General features: G+C 44.1%; 1 protein-coding gene across 1 annotated transcript in view; it reads left to right on the forward strand.

The window, feature by feature from the left end:
• NDST1 (N-deacetylase and N-sulfotransferase 1) overlaps window positions 1–22,988 on the forward strand; it is a 47,414-nt gene extending 24,426 nt beyond the window's left edge. The window contains exons 6-15 of the mRNA XM_003339560.4: window positions 984–1,169; window positions 1,570–1,698; window positions 5,012–5,194; window positions 6,706–6,802; window positions 8,165–8,288; window positions 9,245–9,419; window positions 9,726–9,896; window positions 11,106–11,215; window positions 12,802–12,904; window positions 15,289–22,988. Of these exons, the coding sequence (XP_003339608.1) occupies window positions 984–1,169; window positions 1,570–1,698; window positions 5,012–5,194; window positions 6,706–6,802; window positions 8,165–8,288; window positions 9,245–9,419; window positions 9,726–9,896; window positions 11,106–11,215; window positions 12,802–12,904; window positions 15,289–15,408 (1,398 nt within the window). The 3' untranslated portion in view covers window positions 15,409–22,988. The remainder of the gene's footprint in view (window positions 1–983; window positions 1,170–1,569; window positions 1,699–5,011; window positions 5,195–6,705; window positions 6,803–8,164; window positions 8,289–9,244; window positions 9,420–9,725; window positions 9,897–11,105; window positions 11,216–12,801; window positions 12,905–15,288) is intronic.
• Window positions 22,989–25,021: the final 2,033 nt, after the last annotated feature.

Consider the following 25,021-nt stretch of genomic DNA (forward strand, 5'->3'; position numbering starts at 1 on the left):
GGGCAAGTCACTTGACCCCCATTGCCTAGCCCTTACCACTCTTCTGCCTTGGAACCAATACACAGTATTGATTCCAAGATGGAAGCTAAGGGTTTAAAAAAAAAAGGCAGAGAGATGTACTTTTCACTGCAGATAGAGGGAGGTAGACTAGAGGGAAGGAATAGATCCTGTTGAAGAATTTGGAAGGCTACCATCAGAAGTTTGGTCTAGAGGGGAAGTTAGGTGGTTTAGTGGATTAAGAGCCAGACTGGAGACAAGAGATCCTGGGTTCAAATCTAGCCTCTGACACTTCCTAGCTGGGGAACCCTGGGCAAGTCACTTTATCCCAATTGCCTGGACTTTACAGCTCTTCCTTCTTGGAATATGTATTTCATGTCAACTTTCAGACAGAAGGTAATGATTAAAAAATAAAAAGGAAAAGAAAGGAAAGAAAAAGTTTGATCTGTGTTTGACTGGAACCTTTTGGGAGGAAGTGATTGAACAGATGTGGATGGGGACTCAAGCCTGGCATGAGGAGAGACTAGAAGGCTCTTGAGATGAGGGGTTGAGCTCAGTCCAGATGTGAGGTAGTATATGAGATTTGACCTAGGAAGCTGTGCCAGACTCAGATCTTAAGCTCAAACCAGTTTTCTAGGACCCAAGAATAGACCTTTCCCCCAAATCAGAAACATTTCTTAGAAGAGACCTCTGGCTCTGGAGTCAGAGGACCTGGGTTCCAATCCTGCTTCTGACATTTACTACCTGTGACCTTGGACTGCTAGGGCGCTTAAGTTCCCTGAACCTCAGTTTCCTCATTTGTAAAATAAAGAGTAGGAAACTAGATGGCTTTGATGTATGAGCTGATATCTATATTCTGTCACCTTCAGAGTGCTTGATACCCTGCTCCTAAGACTCTTGGGGGGGATTCCTCATTTAGAGGCGAGAAGGGGACCTTCCGGTGACTTGCGCTCACCGCCCTCCCTTGGACCCATCCCTGTTTTTAGGAGCATGGAATCCCCACTGACATGGGCTATGCCGTGGCTCCCCACCACTCTGGCGTGTATCCGGTCCACATGCAGCTTTACGAGGCCTGGAAGCAGGTGTGGGACATCCAGGTGACCAGCACAGAGGAGTATCCCCACCTGAAGCCTGCCCGTTACCGCCGTGGCTTCATCCACAATGGCATCATGGTAAGTTAACTAGGGTGGCTGCTTCCCTCGGTTACCAGAGGTGGAACTCTGTGAGCAGTGGTGGGTCCTCCCCCTGGGCTTCACTCTCCTCCTGGAGAGAGCCCTCCAAGCCCATGTCCTGGGGCACAGAAAGAGCTGTCCACACTCTGGGGATCTGCCCTGGAGAAGGTTCTGTCGGGGCATCCCTGGGAACCAGGGAGTTCCAGCCAGTTCAGTAGGAGGCCCGTGTTCCGGCCCCTCCTGGGAAGGCTTCCAGGAAGACCCTCCACCACAGGCAGCGCCCCCTGGTCCAGGCCAGAGACTTGGTGTTTCTGTGGAGTGGGAGCGCGGAGTGAGCTTAAGACACTGTCCTGCTAGCAAGATGCCAGGCCCTTTCCTTCCCTCCTCCTCGCCCTCCTAGGTCCTCCCCCGGCAGACCTGCGGCCTCTTCACCCACACCATATTCTACAACGAATACCCAGGAGGGTCCAGCGAATTGGACAAAATCATCAACGGGGGAGAACTCTTCCTCACTGTGCTGCTCAATCCGGTGAGGCTGGCCTCCTCCTTCCTGCAGCCTGATGGGGTCCTTGGCAGCCGTAAGTCTGTCTGTGGCCAAAGGGACACGGGCCCGGGGCTCCCGTGTGGGATAGATGGGTGCTGTGTGTTAGAAGTAGGTGGGGAGGGGCAGCGAGGTGGCACAGGGGGCGGAGCGCCGGACCTGGCTCAAGTTGGCCTCAGGCCCCTTCTAGCTGTGTGGCCCCGGACCAGTCACTTAACCCCATCTGCCTAGCTCTTGCCCTTCTGTCTTAGAGCTGTTCCTAAGACAGAAAGTAAGAGTTAAAAAAAACGGGTGGGGAGTCAGGAGATCAGAATTCCAGTCCTGGCTTGCCTTGGGTGAGTCAGGATCTCTGGGCCCCAGTTTCCTCATCTCGAACATATAAAATACTTTATGTTTGCCTTTTTATAAAACATACCCACCACCGTGATCTCCCAGGCCTTGGAATTCCCAGTCTGTGATCTCTCACCTCAGGGCGGAGCAGCAGTAATTCCTTTGTGACAGCCTTAGAGGCTGCCCGGGGCTGAGAGGCCACGGAATTGGCCCAGGGCTGCCCGGCTGGTATGTGTGGAGGCAGGACTTTGACCTCCTGATGCCAAGGCTGGCTGGATTCACTCTCTCCCAAGCCTTGCCTTGCCTTAGGAAATACGCACAGTCTGAGCGCTCCTTCCGCTGAATTTGGCCAGCTCTGTTGTACTCATTTCCGCATTTGGTTGAAACATGCTCTCATGGACTGGTTGAAGATAGAGTTCATGTGTGTGTACATAGACATACATGTAGACATGTGTATATAGGATTGTATGCATGTGGGTATACTCTACTGCTGAATTATCCCTTAAAGTGTGTGTGGGTGTGTACATATATATTATACAAGATGTATGATAATACAATCATAATAAATGTTATTTGTTATATATGATATTTTATTTATATAATATATTTTTAATAGTCACACATTAAGGATAGGAATATACATATATAATATGTATGATAACATATTATGTATAAAAGTATTTATTATACATATTTTATTTTACATATTATATACTTTAAGGGTTGGGATATATAATATATAATATTATGTATAATGTTTATTATACATATTTTATTTTACATATTATATATTTATATCCCCTAAGGGTGGGAATATATATTGTATACATGATATTATATTATGGATAAGTTTATTATGTCTATTTTATTTTATATAGTATACATTTAAGGGTTGGGATATAATATATAATATGTATATTTATTATACATATTTTATTTTACATGTTGTATATTTATATACTTTAAGGGTGGGGATATATAATATATGATAATATGTATAACATACAGACTATTTAAAAATATATTTATGTTTTATATTATATGTTAAATATATCATATATTATATATCATATATTAAGGGTGGGAATATATAATATATTTATATATTATGTATAACATACATAATATTTTATATATTATATACTTTAAGGGTGGAATATACATATATAATATGTATTCTAACATAATTATATATCATTTATTATATATAATTATTCTATTTTATATATTAAATGTTTTCTACACACACACAGAGGGATAATTCTGTAGTTCCTGTCCAGCAGTCTTACTCATAGGATTAATTTTGTCTTTTCTGGTGCAGTGCCTAGCACATAGTAGTCATTTAACAAATGCTTGTTGACTAACTGGTAAAATATATTGTTCAATGTCAACATTTCTAGGGCTCTTTTCTAGGTGCCATATTTCTTACTTATGGACTGTCAGAGCCAGAGGGTATCTTATGAGTATCGAATGGCAAAGTTAATAGAACATAAGATGGCAGATTTGGAATGGATATTAAAGATAGTTGCTATCACTTCTACTATTTTATTTCCCCCATATAAAACATCAAATTTGAAATTATTTACATGCCAAAGTATTAAAAGGGACCCATTTTTTAATGTTTAAAATTGTTTTATTTTGTCACCAAATTTGGAGTCAAATGCTCTCTTCCTCTTTTTATATGAGAAATACAAGGCATGTTGCCATGCCTTCCCTTCACTCCCTGGTCAGCACTTAAGAATTTCATAAATATATTTGAAGTTCAAGAGTGGTTATTTTTATTTTTAATTTAAAAAAAAATTGGACTTCTGTATTGCTCAGACTGGAAGTGCAGGACCCCAACCTCTGATTGGCACAAGAGCTTTAACTTGCTCCTCCTCTGTCTTCTCCTTAGTCAGCCTGGCAGCTCCCTTCTTGTAGGGGCCTACCAGATCAATGAAGGATTGAATGAGAACACGTGGTGAGGGTGCCTTGCCCACTGTAACTCAAGAATTTCCAGTTTAAGAGAACCATCAGCATTAGCCTTCTAGGTTCTAGGGCAGGGGTCCCCAAACTGTGGCCCCCTGAGGCCATGTATCTCTCGCACTGCACTTCCGGAAGGGGCACCTCTTTCATTGGTGGTCAGTGAGAGGAGCACTGTGGGTGGCAGCATTGCTCACGTACAGTACTATTTCCAGTGATATAATCCTTTGCTGGCGCCTTATTCTGAGAGTAACTGAATGAGAACGAGGCACCACTCAAAGGATTATGTGGCTGCACAATGGAAGACGTCAGCATGGTGAGTGGTGATCTGGGGGAGGGGATTCCACACTGTGTATACTGCTACTGGGTTAGGGTTAGGATTAGGTTTTTATAGTCCGACCTCCAACGGTCGAGGGACAGTGAACTGACCCCCTGTGTAAAAAGTTTGGGGACCCCTGTTAGAGATTATGGGGTGAGCTATCACCCATAGCTCCAAGAATGTTTTGTGCCAATTTTTAAAAAATCCTTATCCTCTATCTTAGAATCAAAACTATATAAATTAAAATCAATTCTATCAATTAGAATCAATACTATATTATATCAATTAGAATCAATTACATCAATTAGAAGCAATACTATGTTATGTCAATACTATATCAAAATGTGTATTAATTCCAAGGCAGAAGAGCGCTGAGGTCTAAGCAGTGAAGATTAAGTGACTTGCCCAGGTTCACACAAGGAAGTGCCTGAGACCAGATATGAACCCAGGGCCTCTTGTCTCCAGGCCTGGTTCTCAATCCACTGAGCCACCTCACTGCCCCCTTTGTTCTATTCTTAGTTTGGGATATGCTTATCTAGCTCAGCATCCTGATTTTAGAAGCACAAGGGAAATGACTGGCCCTGTGTTTACCAGCTCTTGAGTTGTCTTGGGCATCCTTTGGAAGGGTGGGAGTTTGGGGCCCTCTTGCTGAGAGATGCCTGCTCAGCCAACCTTCTCTCCCTTCCCTAGATCAGCATTTTCATGACCCACCTGTCCAACTACGGGAATGATCGCCTGGGATTGTATACCTTCAAACATTTGGTGCGTTTCCTTCACTCTTGGACCAATCTGAAGCTGCAAACGCTGCCACCAGTCCAGCTGGCTCAGAGATACTTTCAGATCTTTTCAGAGGAGAAAGACCCACTGTGGCAGGTAGGGGAAGAAGGGCTCAGGAGCCCAGAATGGACACTGGTGCCAGTGGGAGAGTTAGAGGATAGGGCAAGGGAATCTGCCTCCCCTCACTGGGCTGGAGCTGGGAATCTCAAGTTCCATACTCATTTCCCCACTGACAAATCCATTCACTGAATGAGCGCTTTTAAAGATCAGTGTGCTGGGCAGGCATTGGGCAAGATCAGAGATTGTCTACCTCTCGGTGCTCACAGTCTGGGGGGCAGGGGTTGGGTCCTGGGGATGCGGGATGCAGAAAGAAGAAAAGTTTTGCCGATATCAGGCAGATTATGAGATGAATAGAACAGACTAGGTGCTTGCGGTGTAGGGTAGAGCTTCTTAAACTGGAATCTGTGGACTTTACATTTTTATTTTTTAAATATTTTAAATATTTTATTTAATTTAATATTTTATAATTATTACATATAATATATAATTATAATATAATACACATATTATTTTGCTTATACTGTATTTTAAAAATTAATTTAATATTTTAAATAAAATACATATTTATATAAGAATATAAAATTATACATAATATATTTTCCAGAGGGCAGCTGGCTGGTTCAGTGCATAGAGAGCCAGACCTAGACACGGGAGGTTCTAGGTTAAAATCTGGCCTCAGACACTTCCCTAGCTGTGTAACCCTGGGCAAGTCACTAACCCCCATTGCCTAGACCTTACTCTTCTGCCTTGGAAGCAATACATAGTATTGACTCTAAGACAGAAGGTAAGGGTTTAAAAAGAAAAGAATGAAAAAAATATATTAATATATTTTCCAGTTTAATTGGCTTCCATTTAAATTTATTTGATGCATTTAAAAGTATTATTCTGAGAAGGGGCCCATAGACTTCACCAGAATATATATATATATAAATAATTTGGAATTTTTAATATTATTTTTTTTTTAAAACCCTTACCTTCCATCTTGGGAACAATACTGGATATTGGTTACAAGGCAGAAGAGCAGTAAGGGCTAGGCAATGGGGGTTAAATGACTTGCCCAGGGTCACACTGCTAGATGGTGTCTGAGGTCAAATTTGAACCCAGGACCTCCCATTTCTAGGCCTGGCTCTCAATACACTGAACTACCCAGCTGCCCCCTATATATTTTGTACAATAAAAATTTTTAATTATAATTGGTTTCCATTACAGTCTTATATATTTTATTCATTTAAAAGCAGTATTCTGATTGCTCATTGGCTATGGGAGGGGGTGGGAGGAGAGGAGGGAAAGAATGTGATTCATGTAACTATGGAAAAATACTCTAAATTAATTAATTAATTAAACTTTTTTTTTAAAAGAAAAAAATAATAAAAGCCGTATTCTGAGAAGGGGCCCATGGGCTTCATCAGATTCCCTGGGGGGGGGTCCATGATACACAAAATGGTTAAGGACCCCTGCCTGTAGAGGGTTGGGGTGTGGGTGGGGTAGGTGGAACAAAAGATCCAATTTTGCCTCAACTCCATGATGTTTGTCCCTCTGCTTTTCAGGATCCTTGTGAGGACAAGCGGCACAAAGACATCTGGTCAAAGGAGAAAACGTGTGACCGGTTCCCAAAACTCTTAATCATTGGACCTCAAAAAACAGGTATGCCCACTCTGTGCCCCTGCGACCTGGCTGGCCAGACCTCCCTGATGCTCCCTGTGTCCCAGGGACAGGATAGGAGACATCGCCAAGTCTCAGCTTGATGAATGAATCTACATGCACTTTCCAAGCACTGTGTAAAGCCCTGGGAGAGAGGGTCCCTGCCCTCGGGGAGCTTCCCCCTCTCAGAGGCCATTGGTACATTATTTATAAAAAAAAAAATGGCACTGTGTAGATGGATGCAGCCTGGCCTTTTGAGGTTGCTTTCTTCAGTTCCCAAAATTAAATCTACAGTTAAAGGATAGGTGGGAATTTCACAGGCAAAGAGGGAAAAGGAAGTCCTACCGACAGAAGACACAGAGTAAGCCTAGCCACCGAAGCAGGAAATCAATTGGCTTGTTCAGGAGATGCTTCCTCTGGGCTATAGAGTGGGTGGAGCTGGATCATATGGAATAGGACTAAAAAATTGTAGTGGGGTGCCAGATTACAGACACCCTTGAATGGGGGTAGGGTGGGGGAGCCATCAGAGCTTTACTTGAGAGATGGTTGGAGCTGCTGAAGATTTTTGAGAACAGAAGAGATGTCTCCTGGGGGTCTCCCCTTTCTCCCCAGTCTCTTTGGTATCAAAGGGAGGAGTTCCACTTTGGGATGAAACCTTTGGGAGTGCCCTACTTAGTGGCCTTTTGAGTGACCAGTCTAGAGATGTTCTCAGGACACTGTCTGGAGCCAAACCTCTGGAAAGGCCATGAATGTATAGATACAAAGTAAGAAACTGTAGAAAACACTTAGGTTCAGGGATACTTCATCTGAAGTCTGTGACTTGAAAAAAAAAATCTCTATTGCAAATTAATTGGTTTTCTTTGTAATCCTATGGATTTTATGCACTTTAAAGCATTATTTTGATTTTTTAAAGAGTTAAAAAAATTTTTTTAAATTTTATCACATATATAGACTATATAAAAAGTTTAATTAATAAATACAGGAAAACATTATCAACATTAAATACAGTAATAATAAAGTACATTGTACATTATTATGCAGTATTGTACAGTGGTCTCCCCTTCGGTACAGGGGATACATTCCAAGACCCCTGAAACCCTGGATAGTGTTCAGCTCTATCCAGACAATGCTTCCTTTAAAAAAGCATTATTTTGAGAAGGCATCAGACTTCCTCCAAAAAGCCCAGTAGCTTAGACTAATCCTCCCCCTTTTTTTTTTCAAGTATAAGAAAACAAATCTAGAGAGAAGGCCAGTGATTTGGTCCCACTCATACAGCTGGCAAAGGGGAAACAAGATCATTGGTTCTGTAATCCTTCTCCCTGGTATGGCATCCTCCCCTCAGTAGCCTACCGATTTATTCTGCAGGCACCACAGCCCTCTATCTGTTCCTGGGAATGCACCCTGACCTGAGCAGTAACTACCCAAGCCCAGAGACCTTTGAGGAAATCCAGTTTTTCAATGGCCAAAACTATCACAAAGGCATTGACTGGTGAGTGGGGTTTTCCATCCTTAGCCAGCTTGGGACATCAGATCGGAAGCTCTGCGTTGGTGTCAGGAAGCATCTGGAAGCTGTTTATGCACTGATGGGGTTCCTGTTGTAGGAAAACGGGGGGTGGAGTTCAGTCAAGCTGCCCAGAGAGAGGGGGGCCCTATCCCCCAGAGGCTGAGATGGTGATGCCTGGGTCCTAAGAGGTGAAACCAGAATAGCAAGATGTCTGAAACCCGTGCTAGGGCCAATGTAGTATTCAGCAAAAAGAGATTCTTTCCCCAAGTGCTTATTTCTGAGGCTCTCCAGGTGTTTTATTTGATTAGTATCCCTGGGGCCATCAGGTAAGGAACGAAATGGAATTTCTATGGCAAGAGAGGTCAGAGTAATCAGGCAGTGATACAGTTGGGATATAAGTTTGAGTCTCTTATGTGGTTCCAGTCAGTCTTGCTGAGTGGGGTTTCTCAACTTCTTAATCTTTTCTTATTTGGCCTGTCTCTGAATTGCCTCTAGGCCAGAGGTGGGACCTTCCCCCTGAGTTCTGACCCCTTTCTTTCAGGCCAAAGGTAGAACCTTCCCCTGAATTCTGATCGCTTTCCTTCAGGCCAGAGGTAGAACCTTCCCCTGGGTTCTGACCCCTATCCCTCAGGCCAGAAATAAGATCTCCCCTTGAGTTTTGACCCCCTTCCCCCAGGTCAGAAGAGGAATGCTTTAATGATAGATGATTTTTTAAATCTTCTCACTCCAACCTTCTCCCAAAAAGGAATGGATTGGGAAATGGAGACAATGGAATGCCCCTCAAGCTCCCCATTTCATTGTTACCCAGCTCTCATTCCCAAGAAAGCTTTGTAGCCAACCAGTATCCCTCATGGTGTTACCATTGGGATCCAGTCCTCCTTGTCCTGCTCTTATTCTTGCTGTCCAGCTCCCATCTTTCTCTCTCTCTGGGCCCTAAACAGGTACATGGAGTTCTTCCCCATTCCCTCCAATACCACCTCTGACTTTTACTTTGAGAAAAGCGCCAACTACTTTGACTCTGAAGTGGCCCCCCAACGGGCAGCTGCGTTGTTACCCAAAGCCAAGATCCTCACCATCCTCATAGACCCCGCCGACCGAGCCTATTCTTGGTACCAGGTAAGCTCTGTGCTGGGGGTTGCCAGCTCCTTGGGAGTCATGTGAGGAAGAAGCATCACCGAGGATTTGGCTACTGCTTCTTTGTTTTGAGTGATTGCACTTTGTATAGTGGGACAGCATTATTTTCCATGCTTCCCGCCTAGGGCAGAGAGGGAGAAGGAGGACTGCCTGCCTCCTCTTTGCCCTCCTTGCCTCTCCTGAGTAGAATGTGATCTCTCACCGGGGGAAGTAGTGGTTGGTCTAGTTTTTGTCCGATTGAAAGCCGGTGGGGGCATTTCATGTTCTAAGTCTCTTGCTACCCAACAGCATCAGCGAGCCCACGATGACCCAGTTGCCCTGAAGTACACCTTCCATGAAGTGATCACAGCAGGGCCCAATGCCTCCCCGAAGCTGCGGGCGCTTCAGAATCGCTGCCTTGTTCCCGGCTGGTATGCCACCCACATCGAGCACTGGCTTAGTGCTTACCATGCCAACCAGGTACCTAAGCCCCAAATCCTTCTGGCATCGTATGGGGCTCAGGGGTGATCTATATGTAAAGTGAGGTCAGTTTAAATAGGGATACCAGGAGGCAGGCTCCAGATATTTCCTTCCATGTGTCCCCATGTCTCCACCAGAATTAATTCTGTGCCTTTGGATCTTCAAGGTCTTTTGATTTCTTTTTGAAAGGGGAGCCCTTGGTCATAAACAGGTTGATTGTGAGGTGCCTTGCAAATAATTACCCTCCTTCCCTATACTCACTTTCCCAGTAGACTTCTCCACTCTGTCCAGAACAGGCCCCCTAAACCGTCCTCCTTTCCTATTAGTGTAGAGGGCAACACCACCCTCCCAGCCCTTCAGACTTGCAACTGGGTGTCGGGTCTTCCTGACTCCAAGTTCAGTGCTTTTATCCATTGAGTCACTTTGAGGTGTCATTTGATATGGATCAATGAATGACTTCTACAGAATTTCAAGTTGTCAAGCCCTGCCTTCTGGAACTAAGTAGAATATATCTAATCCCTTTTTCACATGACAGCCCTCCAGATTTTTAAAGTCAGTGTCATCTTTTTTTTAAACCCTTACCTTTCATCTTAAAATCAATACTGTGTATTGGCTCCAAGGCAGAAGAGTGGGAAGGACTAGGAAATGGGGGTTAAGTGACTTGCTCAGGGTCACCCAGCTGGGAAGTGTCTGAGGCCAGATTTGAACCTAGGATCTCCCGTCTCTGGGCCTGACTCTCAACCCACTGAGCCACTTGGCTGCCCCCTTAAAGGCAGCTTCTTAAGGATCTTCTCTTATACCCGATTTGTATTCTCAGTTTCTTAATGCTTCTATTACATGATTCCATGTATGTCTCTTATATTGGCCTCCTTCCTCTGTGAAGTTGGGAATGGTCCTAGTTTTGTTTTTTTAATTTTTAAACAAATTTTTAGTTTTAGTTCCAAATTCTCTCCTCTCTACCACTTCCCCCTCTAACCAGATGAGAAGGCAAGAAAACAGGATATCCATTATTCACATGAAGTCACGCAAAACACATTTTCACAGTAGCCAGAATGGCCCCAGTTTGAAGATGAGTCTAATGGAATTGGCCATTTGGGAGAAAGTTAGCTAGTTTTGAGGATTTGCAGCCAGTATCCTTTGCCCTGCTTCAGCTGGCAGGAGGTAGGGATGAGACTGGATCATTTAAGATTCCCCTTCCTGCTTTTCCAGATCCTGGTGTTGGATGGCAAACTGCTCCGGACGGAACCCGCCAAAGTGATGGATACCGTGCAGAAGTTCCTCGGGGTGACCAACATAATTGATTACCATAGAACTCTGGTGTGAGTGTCGTCCTAACCCCAAAGCCCAAGAATCCTTCTGACCCGCCTTCCCTTGGCTGTTCTGCTTTGGCGTCAGAAACACGTCCCCAAATCCTCGAGGAGAGTGGTTGGATCCCACTGGATAGGCAGTGTCCCTTGTGGACCAGGATGTATGGCTGTTTCCTTGGCAAGAGCATCAACATACGGATGCAAAGAAACACAGTAGCCTCGTGTTTGATAAACCCAAAGATCCTAGCGACCAGGATAGGAACTCACTACTTGGCAGAGACTGCTGGGAAAAATTCAAATCAGTCTGGCAGAAACTAGATAGAAATCAATATCTGACCTATATGGTCAGAGAAGTTCCTTTACAGGAGCCTGTGAATGGAAAAAAGAATCTCAGTGCATGTGGTTTCACACTAAAGTTCCTCTCTCTTCTTTATGTATACTGTTAAATGTAATAAGAAAGCTTGGAGGAATCCCTGTAGTTAGAGGCCGGAGATCTGGATTTTAGTTGTGCTGCTAACTCACTTTGGGACCTTTGGTTAGTTCTCTTAGCTTTAGTTTTCCTCATCTGTAAAAAGGGACTTTGGTGATATGATTCCCAAGGTCCCTTCCAGCCCTAATATTCTTTAAGCCAAGGTTTCCAGTTTATTTTGAAAAAGGGTACCCTTTGTTTTTTTATCTCCTTTTTTTTTCAATATATTCCTTCCTTCCTTCCTTTTCAGAGTGCCGTCCCTTTTAACAAAGAATAAAAAAGAAGGGGTAGAAGGGTTTCAGCAAAACTAAGCAGCACATCTAGTCCAATAATCCATGAAATGTTCTGCATCCATAGTTCTCCAACTTCTGCAAAGATCCTATCAGTTTGTTTTTTTTTAAACACTTACCTTCTGTCTTAGAATAAATGCTGTGTATTGGTTCTAAGGCAGAAGAGTGGTAAGGGCTAGGCAAGGGAGATTAAGTGACTCGCCCAGGGTCACACAACTAGAAAATATTTGAGGTCTGATTTGAATCTAGGACCTCCCATCTCTAGGCCTGGTTCTCAATCCAGTGAGCCTCCCAGTTGCCCCAACCCATCAGTTTTTTAAAGTGTTTAAAGTTTAAACACTACTGCTCTCTCCTTTTAGTTATTCCTCTTCTTGGGGATATCCTTTCTCTATAGCTTTCACCTGTCCCTAAAGATATTATGTAGTTCATAAGCCTTCTAGTTATACTATCATATTCTTTCCTGAGATGTTGATAGCTGCTCATATGTTTGTAACATTTCAAGGTTTACAGAGCATTTTCTCACAACCCTGTGAGGTGAGTAACACGATTGTACCCATTTTACAGATGTGGAAACTGAAACCCAGAGAAGTGAAATTCCTTATCCAAGATCCATAGCTAGTAAACAACAGGCCCAGAACTTGAACCCTGCCTGGCCTTTTTACTTCAAAGTCCAGAGCTTGTCCCATAACATCACACCAATTGCCCCTGATTTGTCTCTGTAATGCTGAAGGTGATCTGCCTATCTCTAGGAACCTAGGTTTGAACTGTACCCAAAAGAAAATGGCTATCTCCTAGGAAAGATACATTAGGTGGAGTTAATGTATTTTCCCTCTCTGCAGGTATGATGCAAAGAAAGGATTCTGGTGCCAACTGCTTGAAGGAGGGAAAACCAAATGCTTGGGTAAAAGCAAAGGCAGGAAGTACCCAGAAATGGATTTGGATGTAAGTGGCCAGAGTTGCTGTTTTGCCCCAAATTCGCTGATCTGGAGGGTGATGCTGTTGCTAGGTTAATTCAAGTCATGGGTATTTGGGGGGGAGTGCACCAAACAGCTTCTTGTATCTTATTAGAATTTCTTGGAGATTGTATTTATTCAGAAATTCTAGTACAGAAAGAAAAACTATGCTAGTTTATGCCCCTCTGTGCTCTCCTACCTCTGGGATTTCCATAATGCCTATCTTTCTGCCTTTAGAATTCCTACTCTTCTTTTTTTTTAACCCTCACCTTCCATCTTAGAATCAATACTGTGTATTGGTTCCAAAGCAGAAGAGTGGTAAGGGCTAGGAAATGGGGGTTAAGTGACTTGCCCAGGGTCACACAGCTAGGAAGTGTCTGAGGGCTGATTTGAATCCAGGACCTTGTGTCTCTAGGCCTGGCTCTCAATCCACTGAGCTACCCAGAGGCCCCCACTATTATCATTATTGTTATTGTCATCATTATTATTCTTGTCACCCAGTAACTAAAACATATTAGATGGTTAATAATTACTGTCTGTCCCAGTACCAGTTATAAGATAGAAGAACAGCAAAGGCTAGGCAATCAGAGTTATGTGACTTGCCCAGGGTCACACAGCTAGGACGTATCTAAGGTGATATTTGAACCCAGGTCCTCCTGATACCAGGCCTGATGCTCTTTTCACTTTGGTACCTAGCTTCCCCTAATAAATGTTAATTGCTTTGATTTCCCAGTTTCTGTGGTCAGATACCAAAAGAAATGCCAAATAGTCTATCCCTAGTTAGCTTTAAAATCCATTTGGGATAGACAGATTATGGCTTGGTGGGTAGAGGGCTGATCTTAGAGTCACAAAGACCTGGGTTCAAATTCTTCCTCTTATAGAGATTAGGTTCATGAGCAAAGCTCTCAAGCTCTCAGTGTCTGAGGTAATTCTCTAAGATTGCAAATTGGAGAGCAGATACAGATCTGCTTTGTGGGAGTTTCTTTATTAGGAGTTTCATAGTATACCAATGAAGTCACAGATCAGTGGTCCAAAAGAATCCAGATAGCGCAATAGGCAAAAAAGGATTGGTGGTGGTTGTTGTTTAGTCTACCCCCAGGGACTTTGTTCTTGTGGTAGTTTTTTTTTTTTACCAATTACATGTAATAGCAAATTTCCACACAAGTTTTCCCAAGTTATATGATTGAATTTATCTCCCTCTCTCCTTCCTTTCCCCCTCCTGATGTTGGAAGGGGATTCTAACTGGGTTATACATGTATTAGCATGCAGAAAATATTTCCATATTCATTTTTGTAAGTGAGTAATCTTATAAAACCCAAATAAACAAGTAAAAAACCATATATTTTCACCTGCATTCTGATTCCAACAGTTCTTTCTTTGGAGGTGGGTAGCATTCATTGTCTTACGTCCCTCAGAATTGTCCTGGATCATTTTATTGTTGATAATAGCCATGTCTGTCATACTTGATCATTCCACAATATTGCAGTTACTGTGTATAATGTTCTCCTAGTTCTGCTTATTTCACTCTGCATCAGTCAAAAGATACTGGAGTGGTTTTGCCATTTCCTTTTCTAGTGTGTTCCCAGTTTACAGATGGAGAACTGATGCTCATAGGGGTTAAGTGACTTGCCTAGGGCTACCCTATACCTGTCAGTGATGGCAAACCTTTTAGAGATGGTGTGCCCAAACTGCATCATTAAACTGCCTATGAACCCCCTGTGTTACCCCCAGATAGAGGAGGGAGGAAGCGCTTGCATTGAACTGCTGGGCAGAGCGGCTGGGCATGTGAAAAATGTTCTCAGGGGCAGTAGAGAGGAGGAATAGAGCAGTCCCCTCTGGCTTGCCAGGGCACATGTGCCATGGGTTCACCAACATGGCATGCCTATCTATAAATGTCTCTGGGGAGTATTTTGAACTCAGATCTCCCTGACTCTAAGCCCAGTGCTCTATCTATCATGCCATCTAGTTGACTTACAAAAAAAGGAGAGTCATGCCATGGAAGAAAAATATAGGGGGAGCAGGTAGCTGGCTCAGTGGCTAGAAAGCCAGACCTAGAGTGGGTCCTGGGTTCAAATCTGCCTTCAGATATATTTTTTTAAATTTTTATTTAATTAATTAATTTAGAATATTTTCCCTTTTCAGACACTTCTTAGCTGGGTGACTCTGAGCAAGTCATCTAACCCCATTTGCCTAGCCCTTGCCCTTTTCTTCCTCAAGTTGGTTATTAATACAGAAAGTAAGGATTTAGAAAGAAAGAAAGAAAATATATTAAATGTATTTAAACTGTTAATCGATCCATAGACTACAGGGAAAAAGAGGCGAGTCCTGAGCCCCTCTGGACTACTAATGTTTTATTTCCCTTTCTTGTTGCAGTCAAGAGCTTTCCTAAGAGACTATTACCGGGACCATAACATCGAACTTTCTAAGCTGCTGTATAAGATGGGCCAGACGTTGCCCACCTGGCTGCGGGAGGACCTCCAGAATACTAGGTAGCTGCCGCCAGCACCATGACCAGAGTGAGCATTCATGATGGCCAGGGAGCCCCCAGCCTCACACTGAGCCACCCCAGGGGTGTGGAACAGAGCCCAGAACTGCCGAGCGCTTCTGAGCAGTACCCCAGCGAGGCCCGACCTGGGGACCCGGAGAAGAGCCGAGCGCAGCCCACGAGAGCTCCAGAGCCTCCCCCAGCCAAGGCCTGCGAGGTGGCACGTGGCCCAAGTGCTTCTCGAGATCTGCTCGAAGCTTCCCCAGGTGTAAGGTCACTTCCTGCGTGTGTGCCGCCACTGCCTTGTGAGAGGGATTCTGTACGACTCCTGACTGTGCCCCCTGGCACTCTCCCCTTCCCCCAAGCAGGGCGCCCCCTCAGTATTAATCGCTGTGTTTCCCCAGCGGCCGGACAGTGGGGGAGCGGGGAGGGGGCCGGGGCACACCCCTGCCCACTTCAAAAGAGGCCCTTCGGAGAGAGAGGTCTGGGGCTCAGAACTAGCCACAGGCTGGACATGTCTGATGGCCTCCAGAGAGTTTTGGAGTCCATCTGATCAATACCTTCCCCTCTCTGTCCTTAAAACGTCTTCGGTACCTGCAGTATCTACTCAGTCCCTGCGGAATCTTTCCAGGGGATATTTTTAACCCTTCCATCCTAACATCCAGTGGCTAGGACCAGGTCCTAGAGCTGTCCCAGAACACTCCCCTTATCTCCTGCCCCATATCCTTTCCATATCATCAGATATGACATATGTGGTGTTTTCTGTGGTAAAAGACTGAGGTGACCCCAGGGTCCAGCTACCAGAACCCATTCCAGTGTACATAAAATGTTCCCTCCAGTCCCAAGCAAAGGCTATGGGCGGTGAAGATGGTGCCTATAGCCCGGTACCTCTGCCTCTGCTCCTGCTCTGAGCAGCCTGAGGCTTCCCGGAGAACCTTTTAAAACCTCTCAAATACTAAAAGCTGAAGTATTTTAATATTTTGGTTTTTGTTTCTTGGTGCCAGAGTTTGTACCCTGATTACTGGGGCTACACTGTGTTATTTTATATAAACTCTCTGTCTCTCTCCCTCCTTTCCCCAACTGTCTCTTGTCCCTTGCTCTCTCTCCTTCCATCACTCCCTTACCCTCTCCTTCTCTCCTCTTTCTCTCTCCTTCTCCTTCTCTCTATCCCTCTCTCTATTTCTTTTTCTCTTTCCCTCTCTTCCTTTCCCTCTCTCTCTCTCTCTCTCTCTCTCTCTCTCTCTCTCTCTCTCTCTCTCTCTCTCTCTCTCTCTCTCTCTCTCTCTCTCTCTCTCTCTGTCTCTCTCTCTCTCTCTCCCTCTCCACCCCCCCCCCCCATATCTCTCTCCTTTTGTTTGGTTTTGTTTTAATCCAGCCTGCTGCCATAATCAGGGCAGCAGGGCATCTAATGGGGGGAGGCCGTCAGAAAGATAGCATTTGCTACCATGAGCTCTAAGGGAGGGTGAGTATCTCTATCTCACCCTGAAGCTGCCTGATTTTTATCTCCTGCAGGCAGCAGATAAAATCGGGGAGGAGAGGATCCTCTAGGCTGGTGTTGATCACACTGGCCTATTATCTTGCAGTTGTGGAGCTATATATATTAGAAGGAAGGAGAGAGGAAGAAGCAGGCCAGAGTTCTCTACCAGGGCTGTGTGTTTTCTGGGATCTGATGTTTGTGATCCGTACGTCTTCTTTACTCTGGGTTCTTTTGGCACTTGGGGAAGGCTTGTGGACTGGGTGCGCTGTCTGAGGTCTTGGCCGCAGAGAGGGCCTAGAAGGGTCTTAGTAAGGATGGCCATCCCAAGATCTGGAGCCCCTGTGCTCTTGGCAACCCCTGAGTTCTTCCCTTTTCTTCTGGGCATGCCTGGGTCTGAGGCCCTGGCAGTCACACCAATTTATTGATCATCTAGAAAATTGGAAGAGCAGATATGCATGGGACCAATATGAATGTATAATGGGGTGGAGAAGGGGAAGATGCTGCTGGATAAGAAGAGAGCCCAAGGCCATGTAACTGGGCATCTGCTGGCAGAAACGGGATTCTTGGCATCGGTGATACTAGATTCATCATGGCTCATGTTTCTTGTTCAGCATCCCTATCATCCAGCCTGGCCTGTGTGGAGGCAGGAGAGTGCTGAGGAAACTTAAGCAGATCAAGGCAAACCAGAGAGATCGTAGGTTCCCAGAGTGGGCACCACATTTCTGATGGGGAGGCCCCAGTCCCTTGACCTGTTGGCATAGTTGGTACTATCTCTGCCTCCATGAGAAATCAGATCAGTGCGCCTCCCCTGCATCTGATTCCTTGGTGAACCTCAGAGCCCTCCCACAGCAGCAATAGGTCAGTTCTTGAATCCCCCAGGGCCTGCAAATGATAATATGAAGTCTGATAACAGGATAGAATTTATCAGAAACTTCTGCCCTGAAAAGGGGAGTCTGAGCATATGTGGTGAAAGGCAAAGAAAGAAAAGCAGTAAATAGTAACTGAAATTCTATCTTGGATGGAGAGAACCCAGGAAGCAAAAGAAGATGCAAGAGCCAGCAGTGTACTTCCTCTAGGATAACTTTGAAGGCACAGAGTGGGTAGAGGGAATGATTTCAGGGCTTCTTAGTACTACCCAGTTCTTCAGGACAGGAAGGAAGGTGAGCTAAAGAAAAAGGAAACTTAATAACATGAACTACTTGGGTGGGTGGGGGTGGGGGGGATTCCCAAGTTAGCTCAGGGCTAGATTATAAAAACTGAAAAAGGTAGTAAAAAATGGAGATTGGCAGCCTATACCATATGAATGGATAAATGACCTAAATATAAAAAGTCACGTCACAAGGGGGGAAAAAAAGGAAAAAGGTCAGAGTACTAGACCAAGCACATTCTGAGGTAGGCATTGCATATGTAGTGCCAGAGAGCCATGGTAGAGCAGTATGGCGGCCAATGTGCTATTTAGTTTCCTGTTAAAGGGAATATCCCTTTCTTTCCAATAAGAGAAGTAGGAAATTTTTTTTTTGAGGAAATTGAGGAAATGGGCAGAGGAGAGGTGGAATGTCTCAACCAGGGAACTTGCATGATTAAGCTGTAGAGGTCGGAAGACAATTCTTGTTATCAGAAACTCTAGAGAAGTCACAATGCTCTTGCTTGAAACCTGTCCATACACAGTATGGAAAGTCAGAACTGGTTTTTATTATAATCTGGCCCTGAGCTAACTTGGGAAGAATGAGAGAGATGGAGCCGGGTGAGAGCTCTTGGTGAAAGAGCATTTCAATTTCTGGGGTCCTGGGGTTCCTTAGTAGTTTGCCCTAGTGTTCCTGTATTGTGTTTGGGCCACTGTAGGACCTACCCAAGGTCTGGGGATAGAATTCACCAATGGATTTTGGCCAACAACTCCGAGATTGCAGCTGTGACAAACTTTTGACTCCTTCCCTGTTGTCTTGAGTGAGCCTGTGCCAGAATTCGTGGGACCCTGGCAGCTATTAGAGCAGCTATTCCTGGATTCAGATCTTTCTGATCGGTGGAAGAGACACGATAAGAGTAGAAGGAATATATTAACTAATGATGTGTGAGCTTTCCTCATGAAGTACAATGCTAGGTACCAGGAAACAGAGACCTTCAGGTCAGCTTCGGGGGCTGGTGGTGGCAAAAGATGGTGGATCATCTGCAGGGGGATGTGTTCTCCTTTCTGGAAACCTGACCATGTGACAGGTCCATGCAGCTCAGATTTTGGCCAAAGAAAGAGGGGATACGGTGATTAGAGTAAGGTGGAGCACAGTTGCAGATTGATCCTGGCTTGGAGATCTATGGAGCCAGAGCTGAGAGCCAGCCCCATTCAAAAGTCCAAGATCAAAAGGGATTCTTACCCAGTACCAAATTGTTTTGATGATTTTAGCTTATAGTATAGTTTGACATCTGTTACTAGCAGGCCCCCTTCCTTCCCTTTTCAATTTAATTTTTTTTAATTGATTCCCTTGGTATTCTTGACCTTTATATAATGAGATCCTGTACAAAAGACCCCCACCCTACCCCACCTCTTCCTTAACTTGGTGCTAGTGGGATTTACCTAGGAGCCACAATTGCTGTCTTAGTGGGCCAAATGCTCAAATAATTGATGGATGATAGGAATGTCTTGGGTCCCTGAGGCTGGTAAGAGTTTCCTGTTTTCTGTCTTGCCAATAACAGGCATGTTAGTATCTTCTCCAGCTGGAAATCTTGGCTGGGACAGTAGGCCAAAGAAAGAGCTGACTATGCTTTCCTCTTGTCTGGTTGCCTGGGGTTAGCAGAGGCAAGTTTATAGACGCAATTAATTGGCCCATCTAGATGTTATATATTGTTCTGAGTCAAGGGGCAAGCCCATGTGGTGGTGTCTTGCGGGCTTATTCTAGATAGCAGCATCTTTAAGCTATTTACTGATTCAGGGGTCAGGTATCTCCCCACCAATCCTAACCTACTTGTAAAACTGTGAAGTGGCTGAAATGTAGTGTTCTCATTACCCTCACCTAACCCTCCATCATTGCTAAGTTCATTCCTTTGCTAACAGATCAAGGTGACCACTCCAGCAAAAGCTGTAAGAGAGCCCTGCCTGGATCATCTTGAATCACTTGAACCTCATTGTCGATTTTTCTATGGGAGGGTTGCCCCTCTCTCAGCCTCTCTTCCTTCCCTGTTTCCAAGGCCAGGCAGAAAGAAGTGGCTTCTTCCATGGCCAGGATGCCAAAATACCAGCTTTTCCAATTCCAGATTTCAGGTTCCGTCTTAGACCTCTTCTCACGAAGGGTGTCCTAGCATCAGGTTTCCATGCCACAGTTCAATGTGTATTCCCTCTTACTAGAGTCCTGGTGGTGTTGGAAAGGAGATGAGGCAGAGGGAGTACAGTTCTATGCCTGGCTGGCCAAGAAGACAATCTTTCATTGTAGGGAGCTACTTGAAGGAGGGAAAATTCAAGTGCTTGGGTAAAAAGCAAAGGTAGAAAGTACCCAGAAATAGATCTGGATGTGAATAGTTGGAGCTGGGTTTTGTTGTGTTTGTGTTTTTTTTTTTACACCATGCTAGAGGAATTTACCCCAACCCAACTGCTTGGGGGGGGGCAGAGGTTGGGGTGTCAGTAGTTGTAATTTCCATTTGAGTCTAAAGTCAATATGGACCTGGGAAGGGAGGAGAATTGATTGAAGTTGAAGGCAGGCCTGCTGCATTTGGGTGGGGAGCTAAATGACATGGGGCCTGTTGCTGTGGCCCCACTGGGACAGGCAGAGGATGGAAGAGCTGTGTCATCAAAGCTAAGAATGGAAACAGAAATGAGCCAGGTCACACCGTGCATTGGCCAAATAAGATCTGTGTTGGGCTGTTCTAAGGATGACAAGTTGACAAGGATCCTAGTGGCTGCTGCTGCTGCTATTTCCTTTTGAAAGAGCTGGAGAAGCCCACCTGTTAGGAGCTGCCAAGTTAAGCCTAGAAGCCTGAATTTTATGGAATAATGTTATTACAAAAAGAACCATAACGATTCCTCTGCTGGTGGAAGAGGGCCACAAGGGCAGAAATCCTTGAGGGTAAAGTGTCTTTCTGCCTCCAACTCTCAGCTCAGGCCCCTGAGGCTCTGGCTAAGGACCTGGAGGTCAAAGTAGAAGGTGGGATTCATATCACCCATGGCACAATTGGCCTCCTCAAATTCTCCCCCATCTTGCTGTATGTAACCCTTCCCCCATAATCAGGAGCAGGGTTGGAGGAGCCAAGAGTCAAGTTGGGAAGCTGTGACTTACTCAGGTGGCTTTCAGTGCCACCACTCAGATTTGGCATGATGTTTCCAGTGTCTCCCTTCATAGATTTCCTGATACTTCCTCCCTTCCCCAAAGTGAGATATCTCTGAAGGAAAGGCCTCCCTCAGTCTGGCAAGGAGGCATCAAGTCTCAGTGACTGGTACTGGTCAGCTGGACTTAAGAAGAAGAGTATGACCCGGTGGTAGCTAGTGATCAAACCTGCTTTGACCCCGATTGAGATACCTTTGCTAATTGCAGACCAACAAAGCCACATGGAGAAGAGGGATGCAAAAAGATCCCCAAAGACTAGAACAATGAGAAATTATATTCCACTTGAAAGCCTTGAATTCAAAGAAGTCAGCTTTTATAGTTTTAGAATTTGGGTAGGGTGGGTGAGCAGAGAGACATTCACATGGAAAAAAAAAAGTGAGGGAGACCCATCCCTACCATGAGAGCTTTCAACTCATCTTGAAGAAGCCTCAGACTCCATCTGGAGTGGAGCTGCCCTCTGTAATGCTTCTCTTTGTCTCCCTCTGCCTTCCTCCATTAGGAGTTAGGTTAGCAGAATCAAGAAGGGATGGGCCCAGCTCTTTTCCCAACACTTCATGGAAATCTAGACGCGAAGATCTGGCCATTTCTAAGACCAAAGATCTTGTCACTACCACATGGGTTAGCCAGTATCAACTCCCTGGGCTGCTGCTGGTATCAGTCCTGGAAGTAGGCATTTATGAAGCACCTACGGGGTACACAATCATGCACTTGGTGGTACTTGGAGAAAGGCATCCTCCTGCCCTTAACAAAGTCATAGTCTGACAGAGGAGAGTTGAGAAACCAAAACAACCACCCATAATATGACGATGTCTGCTTAAGGTGTCCTATAAATGATCCACACAGAAAGCTCTAAATTGAGGAGGGGAAAACACCCAGGGCAGAGGCAATTTAGAAAGACTCCTCAGAGGTGGAACTTGAGCCCTTGGGGCATTCCAGATGCTTAGGAGTCCTGGTGGAGTTGAAAGAGAAGGCCTAGAAGTGGGACAGTGTAAGGGTCTCATGGAAGGGAGAAAGGGAGGAAAAAAATCCACTCTAGATCTTTCTGGCACTGGTCCAATGGACTAGCCCGAGATCTCACCAGAGGGGGTTTCCAACTGATCTTGAATTCTATCCACTTGTGTTCCCTGGTGCTCAGGGAGAGCCTGGGAAACATTTGCTTTGCCCTTTTACCTGTGGGTTCAAACTGGCTGGAATAAGGCTTAGTCTGCTCACATGTGTAAGACATGAAGCATCTGGTCCATGTGTGATTCCTGTATGTTCTGTTCCTCTGGGCCTTGGACAGGAAAATTAGGGAGTGGGATCTCAGGCAATTGATTCTTAACAGTCTGAATCTAGCTATATTTTCTCCCTAGAAAACTTCTATGCCATCTCCATTTCTCTCTCTGGCTCTACTTTGGTGACCCCCAAATATATCCTAGAAGAGTCTAGAGGAGATGGGGTAGTGGGAGAGGTTACATAGAAAGTGCAAAAAAAGGGAAGGAAAAGTTTATGTAATTCTTTGCTTTTATTATCTTCAAGACATCCCCCCCTCCCTTTGCCAATTTTCACATAGAATCCATGTCTCTTCCTAGGGAGAAGCCCATGTTGGGATGTGGGGGGAAGGGGGAAAAGTGTTGGGAAAGAGAAGTATCTCTTCCTCTATTAGGAGGGAAGGGAATGAGGTGGGGAGTGAGATAAAGCTTAGTCCATCCCCTGTTTCCTAGTGCTCTTACACCAGCCTTTTGGTTTCATTGGAAAAGAGAACCTTCATCACTAATGTACAATCTTGAACTAACTGCTAATAAAATGGGATTGTTTGTATTCATTTCTCTGGGCTGTTTGTTTTTCTTTCTGCCAAGTGATGTTTGAGAATAGGGATTTTTAAAAAATGAATTGATTTCTTTGTTACATTAAAATTCTCACCTAATTCCCTCCCTCATTGTTGGGGATTTCCCATGGTTAGTGGATAACTTCTGGCTTACGTATACCATGTCGAGGGGAGAAATCATTTGGACACTCAAAAAATCTTTTGAGGTTTTGGAAAGTGGTTTTTGGAGCATCTTAAATTTGAAGAGAGACATTTCCTAGGAATTAATTGGACTTCTAATGAATATACATCAAGAAAGTCAATTCCACATTCCCAAATGAAAGCCATCAGGTAGGTTGGATAGTCTAGTTAGAAAGAGCACTGGACTGGGGGCAGGAGTTCTGGGTCTTAGCTACCTCAAACTGGTTTGTAAAGATCACAGATTGTCATAGCCCCCTGGAGGGGCTTAGTGCCTCAAGGCTACCACCCCAGAGAGGAACCAATCATCTTCCTTTTTCCTTTACAGTATCCCTGGATGTCTTATATCTGGGATAGTGAAAAGAGCACTGAATTAAGACTCATAGAACTTCTGTTACTGATTGATACTAACTTAATGGGACACTTGGCAAGTCAAAAAATTAAATTTTTTAAAAAATGTCTTGTTTTTACATCACTTACATTTCTCATTGAACACTATCTCCCTCCACCTCCCAGAAAGCTTGTTACAAAGAATTTAAAAGAAGAAGAAAAAACAGTTAAGGAACTAACAGTTGGGAAAAGTCTTATATCATCTGTACTATTCTATACACACACCATATTCTACCTCTGCAAAGAGAAAGGAGAGGTTCCTCCTTATATTGTTTCTTTGGTACTAAGCTGGGCCATTATAATTTCATGGCATTCAGTCTAAATTATTTTGTAGTTCTTTTTATTTCCATTCTTGTAGTTGTGTGTAGTTTTCCTTCTGCTTATTTCACAAGAGATCAGCTCCTAGGTTTCTGTATTCAGATTTATCATTTCTTGCAGCACCTTAATGTTCCTTTCTATCCATGTACCACAACTTGCTGAACCATTATTACCTGATGAATTATAGACTTTTAGAGCTGGAAGACACTTTGAAGGTCATTCAGTCCAATCTCTGTCATGAATAACAAATAAGGGGGCTCATCCAGCATTTTTCTTGAAGAATTCCAGTGACAGGGAACCAAGCAACTCATTCCATTCATAAGTAACCAATTGTTAACTCCTATTAAGCTGAAATATGCCTTTTATTTCTTCCCATTATTGATACCAGTTCTGTTGTCCAAGGCCAAGCAGAACAAAACAAATATAACTCAACACCAGAATGGGATTCAGAGAAGACAGACATAATCACTGATGTAAACTAAGTCTTCTTTTCACAGTAAACATTCAGAATTCCTTTGACTTTTTTTTTTAATCTTTACCTTCTGTCTTGGAGTCAATACTGTGTATTGGTTCCAAGTCAAAAGAGTGGTAAAGGCTAGGCAATGGGGATTAAGTGACTTGCCCAGGGTCACACAGCTGGGAAGTGTCTGAGGCCAGATTTGAACCTAGGACCTCCCATCTCTAGCCCTGGCTCTCAATCCTCTAAACCACCCAGCTTCCCCCATTCTTTAACTTTTTATAAGAATACAGCCGCCGCCTCCAGGAGGAACAGCCATGATCTTGGAGAAGACAACAGTAAAAGTAGATATAGTTAAAATGATGAACTGGGAAATTACCTTGTAATTAAAGGTATTATAGACAATAAAATAATATCAAAACTTTACACATATCTTCCATCATAGCACATCTAATTATTTGATGAAAAAGTTAATTGAATTATAGGGAGAAATATACAGCAAATCACAGTAGTTGGAGTCCTCAAGATATATATTTAGAACTAGACAAATGTAATAAGATGAAAAAGAAATTAAGAACTTGAACAGAATTTTTGAAAAGTTAGATATGATAAATAATAATTAACTAATAGTAATACAAAGGAGTATAAATATTTCTCATCTGCATAGCACCCTTATAAAAGCTGACCA

The sequence above is a fragment of the Monodelphis domestica genome, chromosome 1 (assembly GCF_027887165.1).
Source record: "Monodelphis domestica isolate mMonDom1 chromosome 1, mMonDom1.pri, whole genome shotgun sequence".
NCBI classification, from domain to species: Eukaryota; Metazoa; Chordata; class Mammalia; order Didelphimorphia; family Didelphidae; genus Monodelphis; species Monodelphis domestica.